Below are 14,167 nucleotides of genomic sequence, written 5' to 3' on the forward strand. Positions count from 1 at the left end.
GCTCCCACCCCTCCCACTGCCCCGCCTCCCTGAGTGTGGCTTCCCACCCTGCAGGTGTCCTACTATAACCAGGCCACCCCAGGCTTTCTCAAGTACGTGACCACCAATGTGACTGGCCTCTCGTCTGCGTTCTACACCACCTTCAAGGCTTGTGAGCAGTTCCTCCTGGACAACCGCAACGATCTGGCCCCCAGCCTCCAGACCCTCTAGGCATCTTCAGCGGCCACCTCACGCCCACCTCCCACCCCATGCTGCCCTGAGGACACACACGCAGGGCACCGAGGGAGGCAGAGGCATTTATTCCTTCCTGCCACCCCTGTGGGAAACCTGGACCCAGGGCTCCACCAGCCCAGCTCCCCTGGGTGGTCACGTTCTGCCAACATCCACCAGCAAGTCTTGGTAGGAACTCTGGGGTAGCCTGTAGTAGACTCGGGTCCTCTCCACGGCCCTGGCTGCCAGCAGCACTGCCCGCACAGATGCATAGCTGCCCCAGCCGGGGCTGTGTTCCACTGTGACAGTGGCCCGGGGGGAGGCTGCCAACAGCCTGGCCACGACTCCAGCAGTGCTCTGGCCCAGCGGCCCAGCCCGAAGCTGGAAGGACACGGGTTGCCAGAGGCCCTGGCACAGCTCCAGCATATCTGTGAGCAGCTGTCCCCTGTAGCCACTGCTCAGCACTTCCTCGGGCCAGCCTGGTGCCACCGTCACATGGGGGAAAACCTCGGCCACAGCTGTAAGCAGCTCCCTGCCAGTCACGTAGCCAGGGACCACAAAACTCCCGTGGGAGATTGTGGCCCCGACCCACACAGGCCTAGGCAGGTGGCCAAGGGTGGAGAGGGTGGCCAGTGTGGCCAGGGATGGCCGGAGGGCCGTGGGCTCTGCTATGTGCACATGGATGCCCCAGCGTCTGGCACGCGTGGCCAGCTGCAGCAGGCAGAACTCCAGTGTCAGGACACGGCCATCTGGGGCACGTACGATGGGCACGGGGTCCCCAGCTGCAGGCTCCAGGAGGCCAGCTTCCAGCAGGATCATGCCTTCTCTGTCTGGAAGAGGCAATGGATGCAGCAGCGGGGCAATGGGATCTGTCGATCAGATCTGGGTTCCAGGTGGAAGGGCTGCCTTATGAATGTGCCCGGGGCTCGTCAGAATGATACAATGAGTCGCTAGCTCGGCTCTGGGCCCTTGCCTGTGGCTCAGCCCTGGGGCCCATGTCCACCTCTCTTGCAGCGTGTTGTGACTGAGGGCTCACGGGTGCTGAAGGCCCGGAGCCCCGCACTTGTGACAGCGCTGTACTCCCTACCTTGCAGCCGTGTTGCTATGGTAACGGAGATCTGAGGCAGCTTCCCCAAGTGTAGGAAACTTGTGGTTGAGCTAGGAGCACAGGGGCTGCAGGTGGACCTTACCTGGGAGTCGCACTGTCGCTGTGCTCCTGTTGCCCTGGATGTCAGGAACCAGCCACTCCACGCTCAGACCCTCATCCCCAGGGAGTTGGAGAAAGGGGATCAGGCTGCCTCCCGTGTAGTAGCTTTGCTTCCGTGAGGCGTTCACTGTGGGGCAAATTGCCAGGATGAAGAGCCCTTCTGTGCACCGCACATCCTCTCTAAGCCTCACAGCAAGCTTCCTGGGAGCTGTAATTCCCTGTTTTCTAGATTACAGGTGATTTGCCCAAGGTCCTACAGCCAGTAGGCAGGGTTGCTGGGATTGGAACCTGATGGAGCCAGGTCCGTCTGGCCCCAAAGCTGGTATTCCTCCCCCTCACCAAGATGGCTCCCAAGGCAGGAATGTTGGGTCTGATGGGTCCCCTTTGAGATGGGCTAACTGCAGGCTGTCCTAGGTTTGGAGTCAGGGGAGTGAGGTGTTTGGACAAGGTAGTGTCTGCATCACTGATTAGCAGGTACAGTGGAGGGGCCATTCTCTGAAATGCTAGAGTAAACCTTAGAGGAACTGTATTACAAGGGGAAGCGTATGGGGTTTGGAATTTGCTGGTTCCAGTAGGAGCTGTGCCACGTTCAAGCTGAATGACTTTGTATAAATTACCTAACTGTTCTGAATCTCAGTTTCCCTATCTGTAAAATGGAATCCCTGCTTCACAGATCTATAAAGCTTAGCATACTGTACTGGGGTCTGGCATACAACTGGCGCTTAAAACGATTCCTTCCTCCCATCCCTCCTAGGATTTTCCCCTTCCAGTGCCCCATCCCACCTAACTCTGCTGCCGTGTCTACCAAGTGCTGCCCTGTGCAGAATCCGGCCCCACCGCCCTTTCCCACGCTGCCCAGACCCCTCCCTACTGGCGAGCTGCTTGAACTGGGACAGGAGAGGCTCGAAGAGGTCATAGTAGACTTGGTGGGTGGCGGTGTTGTCCCGGACGTAGAGGAGATCGTCCACTGACACGGGGTCTGAGGTGGCCTGCCACAGCGTCAGGCTGTACCTGGGGTCCAGAGAGCCAGCTCAGTGCCTGCCTGGGCCCAGCAGCCCTCAGCCCCACTCCTGTGCTCAGAGCCGGACCCGAGCTGGGCAGGGGGGGAACACTACCCTGCTTCCTGGGGGCAAAAGAAGCCACAGAGGCCTCGGGAATGATGACTGAGAGTAGAGGCTGAGAAGGAGGGGAGATGGACTGCCCTGCCTCCTCATTTGGAGTGTCTATTTCTGGGTCCTGTCTTAGGAAGGAGACAAGGACAGAAGAGATGGGCGCAGGGGGTGGGGCTAGAGGTCAGGTATGAAGAGGGGAGGGGGGCGGCCTCCAGTGGGGAGAGGCTGAGGAAGGTGGGGCAGCTGGGGACAGAGTGCAGGGGTGGGGATGGGGCTTCCTCAATCCCTACAGAGCTATCTTGGGGCAGAGGCTATAGGTGCAATCTGGGCAGCCCCAGGGAACAGCTGGCTTCCATGGGAGGAAGCTGTGGGAGGCAAATTGTGTCTCAGTGTAGACACTTTCCAACGGGCAGAGAGTTGTCTGTCAATGGACGGGCTGCCTCAGATGATAGTGAGCTCCCCATTACCGGAGGCATACAAGCAGAAAGCAGGGACATTGTAGAGCATGTGAGCACCAGCAGAGGTTGGACCAGATGATCAATAAGACCCTTCTAGCCATGAGCCTCTGGGATCTTCTGGGGGCATCAGTGCCTGGGAGCGGGTTTGGAGGGAGTGGGAGCTGTGGCAGGGGCCTGGGAGTCCTCACCTCTCAGATTGGCCCAGCAGCCAGCTGAAGTGGGGCCAGGCAGCCCGTACCATGACAGCCCGCACAGGGAAGGTGACCTTCTGTGGCAGTCCTCCCACCAGCCCCTGCATCTTCTCTACCATGGCTCGGGTATATGTCCCGTTTGGGAACAGGGGCAGGTAGAGGGTGGTCCAGCCTGGAGACAGGGTTGCCTTAGAGTACTTCTCCTGGACCAAGGCCAGGAACCTGCAGAGAATCAGAGATGCTGGTCTTTTAGAGCCCCTTCCTCATCTCCCAGGTTCCCATCACAGTGCTAAGAAGAGGCAGGATCTCTTGCATCTATGATATAAGGGCACAGTCCTAAAGAACAGAAATGGCTTGCTCAAAGTCCCACAGTAGGGCATGGACTTTGGTGTTGGGGAGGTCTGGGTTTGGGTCCTGATTCTGTGACCTTGGGCAGCTCACCCAGCCCCTTTGATTCTCAAAGATGACATCCTTTCAGGCAGGACAGGCCTTCGTAAACATACCCACATGGACGGGGGAATCTAAAGCCCCAGGTGTGGGATGTGGGTTCTCCCAGCTGTGAGAGTCTCTGAACTTTCATATTTTATTTAAAAATTTCATTCAGATTTTGCCTTAATGCAAATTTTAATAGGCAAATAATGTTACCCTCTCCCTCTCCCCAAATTATTGAGTAATTTTCTTCACTCCAAGAAGGTGAACCATTGTTTATCTTGGGCCACTGACTACATTTTCAAACTGCTGCTTTCCAAATGCACCTCAGTTTGAGAATCGTGATAAATATTGGACAGACGGATTGTTGGCTGACTGGCTGCAAAGATGGATGGATGGATGGATGGACGGTAAAGAGCGTGGAGGTTAGAGTCAGATGGGCCTGGTTTTGAATCTTTCCTCTGCCAATTGCTAGATTTAGGCAAGTCATTTAACTTCAGTGAGATATTTCCTGTACTAATAAAATGAAAATAATATTACCTACCTCATTCTCAAGTAAGAGTTAAGTGGTATTCTACAACTAGAGTACTTGAAACAGTGCCTGTGACACATAATAAACATTCAACAGATTGTGCCTCAATTATTGTCAGCTTTCTCATCTGCAAAATGGTGAGAAAAAATGCTCCTAACCTGGCATTGCTATGTGAAGATCAACTCAGATGTATGCTCTCCTTTTAAGTGGCCCTTTGTAAACTGGAGCACACCATGAAGCTGGTGTTACACGAGGGCGGTTGGTGGCAGTGCTGGGATTTCATGTGGGGCTAAGGAAGGAGTCAGTGCTTTAGACTTTTCTAGCAGGCCAACTGTTGCCCTTGTCACTGGACCAGGCCCTGTTTGCCCTCCAGGAATAAGCACTGTAGTAAGGGTGCCAAACCTGTAATCCAACGGTGATAGTCCAACGAAATCAGGACTGTTAGGAGAAAGTGTGAGTGAAGGCCCTCAGCGGCCTTGGATGTCAGGGAAGTTTCTGGGACAGGTAATGACTGGGCAAAGGTTCATCAGGAAATGGGGGAAAGGCATTCGAGGCAGAGGGAATAGCACGTGTGTAGGCTCACAGGTCAGACTACATGGTGTGACTGGAAGCAAACTCAGCAAAGGTCCCCTGAGCACCTACTGTGCCAGATGTTGACAGAAGAGGATTGGACACAGCTGGGGCAGAGAGGCGAACACTCACTGTGTAGCGTTGACTTCTATCGGGATGGCCATGTTGGGGCCCCTCAGGATGTCGGCATTGATCCACACAGGCCTCCGAACTCTCCCCTCCTCGGTCAGCCGCCGCAGGAGGTCCAGGGAGGGGCCCACGGCCTTGATGCTCTTGAAGTCTAGTTTGATGCCTGTGGGGAGAGGGCCAAGGGCTTGGGGAACTGGTCCCTCGTGCTCAAGGAAGACGGAAACAGAACACATGACTTCCTGGGACAGAGAGAGCAGGTATGGTATGTGTGTTGGGGGCAGGGAGGGAAGACAGGGACCAGATTCTCGCTGGGTGTGAAGAAGGGTTTTCAAACAGGCAGAGCTAACCTGGAGAGAAAGGACTTGCCTCTGTAGGAATGAGCTCCCGTCCCCCATCATCAAGGGGAGGAAGCAGATGACGGGTAAGGGCTTGGGACTTGGGGCAGGTTCAGGGGTTGTCAAGCATCGGATGAAAAGGGACTGTGATTCTTGGACAGGCAGGCTCAGAGGGTCCTAAGCCACCTGAGCCTGAACAGCAGGAGATGAGGCTGAGAAGTTAGAGCAGGATGTTGCAAGACAGGCCAAGGAGATCACACTTTGTCCTGAGGACAATGGGGAGCCATGGAGGGTTAAAGCAGGGGAGTGACGCGACAACTGGCATTTTGGAAAGCTCACTCAGGTAGGGGCTGAGTTTGGAAGCAGGAAGCCAGTGAGGAAGGAGGTCCAGGAGAAAGATGATGTGACTGGGACTGGATCAGGGGGTAGGCTTCAGGGTTAGAATTGGCAGGTGCAGCAGCTGAGCGGATGTGGGGGATGAGGGAGAGACATTAGGGTGATGCCTGGATTCTGACTATAACTGGCAAAGAGACATGGGAGGGGAAGGTGGAATTTGGCTTTTGAGCATGTTGTAACCAGTTCCATGGATTCAGGGCCCAAACATGTTTGGCCCTTTGCAGCTTACCCTGCACTTTTATATCCCTCGTCTCACTGATCTTCCCTGAGCCCAGGCCTCTAGAGCGGTGGGCTGGAAAGCCAAGGCAACGAGCAACTCCTGACGAGCACTGGACTAGCTTCCTAGTGGAAGGACCCCTGCACATGCGGCCTGAGGACCAGAGGGCTGGGCAGCTGGGGAGGGGCTGAGAGAGGTCCTTACCCTTCTGGGAAGAAGCCAGCACGGCCTCCAGCCACTGCTGTAGGGTGTTGTCACTGTAGATGGCTGGGGGGTGCGCCATGATGGGGACCCCTGTCTCATTGACTGTGCCGAGCCCTTCTACCGTGACGTCTGCCTCCAGGGCCACAGCGTCACCTGTGCAAGAGGACAAATTCCATCTTGATTGGTTCCTTTTTTTTTTTTTTTTTTTTTTTGCTGCACAACTTGTGGGATCCTAGTTCCCCGACCAGGGATTGAACCTGGGCCCCGGCAGTGAGAGAGCCGTGTCCTAACCACTGGACCGCCAGGGAATTCCCAGATCATTTCCTTATTTAAAGCAATTTTTCTCATCATCAAAGTATTACACATCTATTACAGAACATTTGGAAAATACAGAAAAGCAGAAAGAGAAATATTCGCCCACATTTCTAAATTTTTGCTACGAACAAATAATGGTGCATATTTTATTCTGATTTTCTGATTATTTTTTATCCTGACTTGAGGAAAGCATTTCCATCATAGTTCATTTTTTAATGTATTTTCTTCCACTTTTATCTATTTATAGTTTTTACACAGTTGGGAATACTCTGCATTTATAATTTTAATCTTTTTCTTTCAATAGTGACACATTTTTTACAATCTTTTCTATGTTTCATTAAAAAAAAAAAAGCTGCAAAAACCCGATTGAGGGCACTCACCCTGCTTTAGTTAGCCACTCTCCCATTCCTGAGACATCCTAGTAGTTTCTAAATTTTTGCTACTAACAAATAATGATGCATGTTTTATTCTGATTTTCTGATTATTTTTTATCCTGACAAGGAATTTGAGTCAGGGCCACGCAGGGTGTTTTTAAGGCCCATACTAACAAATTACTGTCTAGAAAAATTCTTCTGACTCATGTTCCTGCCAGAAATACGTACGTACGCTGGCCCATCTCCGGCACACTTACAGCACTGAGCATCGTTATTTTTATCTTTTAAATGCACACAGTTAACTCCATCAGGTGGCTGTGTGATGCCTGTTCCGAGAGTTCAGTCCAGGAGGGAGCTGAGGCCTTTCCGTGAGAAGCAGGCCAGAATAGCCGGCCAGGGTCTCTGTCTAAGGAATGGAGTGGAGGGCAGGCGGGGTCGCTCTCAGCTCCTGCCCCATCACAGACAGTTGGCATCAGAGGGCCTCTTGTGTTTGACACTCACAGCCTCGTGACTTGAGCTCTGCTCCCCTCCAAGTCCATTCTGCACACGGCCACTAGGGTGAGTATTCCAAACACGTACCTGATCGTGTCACTTCTGTTAAAAAATCAAAACGTCCCTGCCCGTTGTCCTAAGAGTCCAAGCTAAATGCCTTACCATAGTCTGTGAGGTCCTGCATGACCAGGCCTGGCAAACTTTCCCATCTCATCTCGAGTCCCTCTCTCCCTCAGTCTCTAGCTTCCAGCCACTTTTGTTTCTCCAACATTAATGTGCACACAAATCACGCAGGAACTGTTAAAATGCAAGTTCTGCTCAGTAGGTCTGGGGTGGGGCCCAAGGTGTCTGACAATCTCCCCCGTGATGCCCATGCTGCGGGTCCGTGGCCCACACTTTGAGTATCGATGCTCAAATATCTTGTCTTCCCTTCTCTGGGCTCTTACACATGGCTGTTGTCTTGGCAACACTTCCCTCCGCAGCTTTACTAGGCCACCTCCAGCTCATCCGTGGGTGTTGGCTTAAAATATCAAGGAGGCCATCCCTAAACCACACATCCAGTCTAAGTTAGGTTGCCAGCTTCTCCTCTGAGTGCTCAGCCCCCATGTAATCACTCATTTAGCACCAGCTTTCCTGAGTGTTAGTGTCAGGGAGCAGGATCCGGGTCTATGTTGCCCATCACTTGGATTTCCAGTGCCAAGACAATAATAGGCCTAAAAAAGGAGCTTCAGAAATGTTTGCTGGATGATAAAAGACTGAATGAATGGGTGATAGAAAAGTTAAGGTCAACCAGCGCAGGTTCAGAAAGGTGATAGCGCTTGCCCAAAGTCGCAGAGAATTTTTGCAGATTTCTTTAAAATCTAGGTGTCTGGATTTCCAGGAGGGGGAGGAGGCTGAGTGCCAGGCTGTCCCCAGCGCTGAGCCAGGCACTTTGCATTGTCCCACTTCATCCTCATATTAAACCTCCTGCCCAGAGCTCTGGACTTCCTGGAGTCCTCACCGGCAAGATGGGGATGAGCCTCCCTGGACCGTGACTACAGGACATGGACATAAAGGCACGTTGTAAACTGTGAAGGGCTATATGAAGGTAGCCTTTATGTTTATGGCTTGAACACAAAGCACTTTCTTTTCTTAACTTTCGGTTACCTGGGAATGCAAAGAGAGGGGTCCAAAGAGTTTGGGGCCCATCAAGGCCCAGAGAAGCCAGGCCCGAGGGGGCAGATGGGCAGATAAGAGGGTAGTTCAAAAGAAAGAATACTGGCCTTCCCTGGTGGCGCAGTGGTTGAGAGTCCGCCTGCCGATGCAGGGGACACGGGTTCGTGCCCCGGTCTGGGAAGATCCCACATGCTGCAGAGCGGCTGGGCCCGTGAGCCATGGCCGCTGAGCCTGCGCGTCCGGAGCCTGTGCTCCACAATGGGAGAGGCCACAACTGTGAGAGGCCCGCGTACCGCAAAAAAAAAAAAAAGAAAAAAAAAACTGCTTAAAAAAAAGAGAGTGGATACTGAGGGGTCTTCTTCCCCATCTAACGGGAGCCAGTTCCGGTCTGGGGAGGGTGGGGGCACGCTGGGCAGGAGCCAGGGCTGGAACCCAGGTCTCTGCGGCCCGGTGAACCTCCGATGCTGCTGCCTTGCTTGACTTTCACCAGCTGCCTTCCTTGAGACACTGTGAGCCCCTTGAACACAGGGCCACCTCTCACTCATTTCTAAACCTCCTCCTGAGCTGGGTGCAGAGTAGGGGCCCAGCAAACGCTCAGTGAAGTGGACTAAAGACTGATGGACCTAACCTGCCTCCTTGCGATAGCCACCTGGATCCAGCTTCCTCCCGAAGTCATCTCCCTTGTCATTTACACCTGTTGTGTGCCTTCCAGATGCTGAATCTGGGGGGCCAACTCACTTGGTTGGGGGTGTGAAGGAACAGGAGATGAGGAAAGGATCAGGTTTCTGCAGCCACAGTAAGAGTCCTGGTCCTCAGGGGTGCAGTCAGGTGGGAAGGAGTGATGCTCTCCAGAGGGAGCCCACAGGAAGTTACCAGACCCCCCTTCCCCTCCCCCACATGCCAGGAGCTCTATGCATTACGTCTGGCAGGAGAGCGCTGTGGCTGAGTGTGCAGATCCTGAACCCAAGGCTGCTAGCTTCCAGTCCCAGCTCTAACACCTGCAAGCTGTGTGATCTTGGGCAGGTTACTGGACCTCTCTGTGCTCCCTGTCCCCTCGTTTACTAGAAGTAAATAATAAAATATCTTTTGTTAGGCATTCACTAAGTATTAATTATCATTTACGTGGAGTAGCTCACTTAACTAGGGTGAGCACATGTCCCCATTTGCCTGGGAGAGTCTGGTGTATTCCTGTTGTTTCAGCATAATTATTAATAATGACCTCTTTCACTATCAAAAGTGCCCTGGTTTGGATGATAAATGATATGGTCACCCTACCAGCCCACATTTTGCAGAGGGAAAAACCGAGCTGCAGATGGGTGAAGTCACCTGTCCCAAATCACTCCTCTGGTAAATGATAAAAGGTAGAATTTGAACCCAGTCTGTCTGCCTCCTAGGCCTTTGCTGTGGCCCCTCCCCTCCACATGGGTGTCCAGTCACGTTCAAGGTGACTTCACCGGCCTAACCCTGGCCTACCATTGGCTCCCCCGGAGGGTCTCCACCTCAGTTGTGGAGCCACCCTCCTCCCAGAGACCTACCTCAGGGACCTAGCAGGACCCTCAGGGAGAAGACTGGGCCTGGGGCCCTCCGCACCCCTGCAGCTATGCTAAGGGGTGTCTCTGCATGTTCCACGCTGTTGGGCACTGCCTGGTTGGGGCCCTTAGCTTTCTTCTTGGCCAAGGTCCCAACTTGGTGGGGCCTGATCCCTTACCTGCTGCCCCAGGGCTGACCTGGGATGAGCCTGGGGCTGGCAGATCCTCTTTGCTTTCCCTCAGGCCTTATCTGCCAGATAAGAGCCCTCCCTCTTGCCAGGGAGTTCTCTGGCCTCTTATCACCTAAGTCTGGCCATTAGCCTCCCGATCCTGAAGCAGCAGCAAACTGGCTCCACCCAGCCTGTGGTGGCCTCTCCTCTGCTGACCGCCAAGCCTGCCTCCTCCAGGAAGTCTCCCTAAGGACTCATTCATTCATTCAGCCAACCTTTCCCAGATGCTCATTCCCAGGCTCTCTGCTGGTGACTCTGCTGGAGTAAGAGCCAGAGGCCTGGCGCCTAGGTCTTGCTCTGCTTCAGACCTACTGTGTGACCTTGGACAAGACCCTCTGGATCTCACTTTCCTAAACTTGAGGGATTTTGGTTGAGCAGTGGTTCTCAAAGTGTGATCCTGGGGCCAGCAACATCAATGTCACCTGGGAACTTATTAGAAATACAAATTCTCAGGCCCCACCCCGGAACCACTGAATCTGAAACTCCAGGGGTGGGGCTAGCAATGTGTTTTCTGAAGCACGCTCAAATCTGGGGACCCTTCCTTTCGCCTCGAATAGTCACTGCTGTAGAGTGTACAAGCACATACATGAACATGATCTAATGAGCTTCCCCATAGTCCTGGAAGAGTGATCTTCCCTTTTGAACTGGGCCAGGCATAATGCAGTGGTTTAGAGCGTAGGAGCTGACCACTGGGTGCTCCAATGCTGGCTTAGCCACTTTCAAACAGTGTGACCTTAGTGAAGTTAGGTAAGTCACCTAACTTTTCTGAGCCTCCATTTTTCTCCTGTCGAATGGCACCCACAAAACAGGCTGCTGGTAGTCCCAGGAGACCCACGTGGAATGTGAGTGTGTGTCCCCACAGGGAGTGGTTGCCCACTGGCTGCCGTAATCATTCTGAATCAGAGGCTCAGGAGTTACACAACTTGCTCAGGCTTCCACAGCTCGTTTTTGGTAGTGCTGGCACTCAAACATCTTCTGGCTCTTTAGACTTTGAGGACAAAGGCCTCCTTAGCAGGGAAGCTGTCTCCTGACAAGGCCTGGGAGGAAGGGCAGGATGTGACCTTGGAACCAGACATCTCTGCACAACCTGAGCCAGTCACTTAACCCCTGAGCCCCCACTTTCTCAAGTGGAGGATGGCAAGAACACGGCGATACCCATCCTAATGCCACCGCATAGGTAGTGCTGTCTTAGCCCCACCTCTGCTCTCCCTCCATTGCCTCCACCTCTGCCCCGGCCTGCCCCAGTTCTGGCAACTGGACTTACTGCTGAGGGCAGCCCTCATCTCCTTCTGGCTGTTGGCAGCATGGTACCAGGTGACCAGAAGGCCGTCGTGTTGGCTGATCTGACCCAGGCTCAGCAGGTAGTCCAGCATGTCCGCGTCGGAGCGGCAGACCGCATCCTGCTCACAGCCTGCAATCAAGGCGAAGGGAACTGTCAACATCAGTTCTTGCCCCAGACCAAGACTCTCATCCGTACATCCTACTAACCCTCCTTGGGCCCCGGGGAGTAACTAGCACACCATCTAGCAGAGACGGTGGACCCCAGATTCATCAGAGCTGGGAGAGAGAGAAATACGTGGGGTCCTGGGCACAAAGATGCTCTGAACCAGCCTGCAGATGTTGGGAAGTTCACTGATAAGGGAACGTTTAAGGGAGACCTAGAAGGATGGGTGTGTAACTTTGACCAAAATAGGGGCCTAGGTTATTTCAGACACAGAGAACAGTATAAGCAAAGGTTTGACCATAGGAAATATATGGTTGCCTAAAGGAATGGCCATTGGCCTGGTACAGAATGCAGAGAAATGGAACAGGGCAAGATGGGAAGAGGGCTGTGATCCCGTTGTAAATGGCTTTGGGCGCCAGCAAAGGAGTTGGGTGTGTGCTGGAGACAGCAAACTAGGTTTATGTTTAGAAAGATCTCCTTACACAGTGGTTAAGAGTCTGCCTGCCAATGCAGGGGACACGAGTTCGAGCCCTGGTCCAGGAAGATCCCACATGCCACAGAGCAACAAAGCCTGCGTGCCACAACTGCTGAGCCACGTGCTGCAACTGCTGAGCCCACGTGCTGCAACTACTGAAGCCTGTGTGCCTAGAGCCTGTGCTCCACAGCAAGAGAAGCCACTGCAATGAGAAGCCCATACACTGCAACGAAGAGTAACCCCTGTTCGCCACAACTAGAGACAGCCCACATGTAGCAATGCAGACCCAACACAGCCAAAAATAAATAAATAAATAAAAATTTAAAAAAAAAAAAAAAAGGAAAGATCTCCTTGGTGGCAGACCGAGCATGGGCTGGTGTGAGCAGGCTGGCAGCGGAGACTGTGTGGGAGGGGGAGGGCTGCTGCAGGGGTCCAGCAGGAGACAGAGGCTTGAGAAGTCATGGTGGGCAGGGATGGAGGGTAGAGGATGGGAAGGAAGAGCCTCGAGGCACAGGACTGAAGATACAGGCATGAGGCAGGAGGAAGAGAGGAGGCTGCTCCCAGGTCCCCGTGTGGATGGAGGACCCTTCACCGGGAGAGGGTGCAGAGGGGAGAGGGAAAGTTCAGCTCAGTCAGCTGAATATGAGATGCCTGCATGACCCTCTAAGAAGGAATGTTCATCTGGGGGCACAGAAGGAGGTCTGGGCTGAAGACCAAGGTTCATTGGTCCTCAGGTAACTGAAGCCTGGTAAAGAAGGAAGGGAAAGTTAATGGGACTGTCTGCTGGGAATCAAGTCTTGGTGGGGTTGGTGATGGGAGGGGCAGGTAGAGCTGTGGATGGAGGAGAGTCTTGGTAGGGAGGGGAGAGGAGGCCATCAGGGCTGTAGATGAGGACAGAACCTTCTGGGGGCAAGGAGTGAGGGATGGGGGAAGCCGATCAGATGGCATGACTGGGAAGCTCCTACCTGGCAGGATGCCCTGCTGCAGAGAGAAGAACAGGATCATCCCGATGGTGAACACAAGAGCCACACTGGCACTGCTGACAAGGGCCCACTTCGAGCACCCCTTCTTGTAGGCCATGATGACCCTCTCTGGGAAATGCCCCACACTCCTTGCGGTGCAGAGTCTCCTGAGGCTCTCAGAGCTAGGATCAGATGGGAGGCAGGAGCCTTAGCAGCACCTAGTTGTCCCCCAGCGGGCCAGGAAAATGTCCCAGAAGACAGTTCCCGAAGTCCCTCCTACCTTCCCGCCCTCCTCCTCCTCCTCTCTCTCTCCCAGGATCTTAACGGGTCAAGCAGAAAATCCTGCCACCTTCAAAATGACCTTTGAGCACATTAAGAGTCAGCAGAAGATGTTAGACTGAGCCCCACCTGCTGCCTGTCTGCCCCTGCCTGGTAGTTGGGGGACCAGGGATCTAGATCCAGCTTGACTTTGCTTTCCTGAAGACCTGGAGTTTTTCTGCCCCTGCATAAAAGGAGATACCTAGATGGTTCTTCCCTCTTTGTGCCCTGCCCCAGGGAGTCACAAAGGTCAGGCAAGGGTGGGCAACAAGGACAGATTAGATCTGCCTGAGGAATATGAATTTTCCTTCTATCCCAGATAGATTATCTACCTGAGATTGAAAGTGGTAGGCCTGGAGGGCAGGGGGGAAGATGGCAGAGTAGAAGGACGAGCGCTCACTCCCTCTTGTGAGAGCACCGGAATCACAACTAACTGCTGAACAATCATCAATAGGAAGAAACTGGAACTCACCAAAACAGATAGCTCACATCCAAAGACAAAGGAGAAGCCACAAGGAGATGGTAGGAGGGGCGCAATCACAATAAAATCAAATCCCATAACTGCTGGTGGCTGACTCACAAACTGGAGAACACTGATACCGCAGAAGTCCACCCACTGGAGTGAAGGTTCTGAGTCCCACATCAGGCTTCCCAACCTGGGGGTCCAGCAACGGGAGGAGGAATTCCTAGAGAATCAGACTATAAAGGCTAGCAGGATTTGACTGCAGAACTTTGACAGGACTGGGGGAAACAGAGACTCCACTCTTGGAGGGCACACACAAAGTAGTGTGCACACTGGGACCCAGGGGAAGGAGCAGTGACTCCATAGGAGACTGAACCAGACCTACCTGCTACTGCTGGAGGGTCTCCTGCTGAGGCAGGT

General features: G+C 53.4%; 2 protein-coding genes across 2 annotated transcripts in view; one reads left to right on the forward strand and one right to left on the reverse strand.

The window, feature by feature from the left end:
- Positions 1-325, forward strand: part of ACOT11 (acyl-CoA thioesterase 11) — a gene marked incomplete at its 5' end in the record, with an annotated part of 45,424 nt that extends 45,099 nt beyond the window's left edge. Inside the window, one exon of the mRNA XM_079936408.1 lies at positions 55-325. Coding sequence (XP_079792534.1) covers positions 55-210 — 156 coding nt within the window. The 3' untranslated portion in view covers positions 211-325. The remainder of the gene's footprint in view (positions 1-54) is intronic.
- Positions 244-13,084, reverse strand: FAM151A (family with sequence similarity 151 member A; the record flags this gene model as incomplete). The annotated part of the gene is made up of 8 exons (XM_079936414.1): positions 244-1,040; positions 1,401-1,544; positions 2,289-2,428; positions 3,176-3,400; positions 4,842-5,001; positions 5,991-6,143; positions 11,350-11,496; positions 12,970-13,084. The coding sequence occupies 8 exons, from the start codon at positions 13,082-13,084 to the stop codon at positions 367-369; spliced, it is 1,758 nt and encodes a 585-aa protein (XP_079792540.1). The 3' UTR covers positions 244-366.
- Between the last annotated feature and the right edge of the window lie 1,083 nt (positions 13,085-14,167).

Source organism: Stenella coeruleoalba (assembly GCF_951394435.1).
Source record: "Stenella coeruleoalba genome assembly, chromosome: 1".
NCBI classification, from domain to species: Eukaryota; Metazoa; Chordata; class Mammalia; order Artiodactyla; family Delphinidae; genus Stenella; species Stenella coeruleoalba.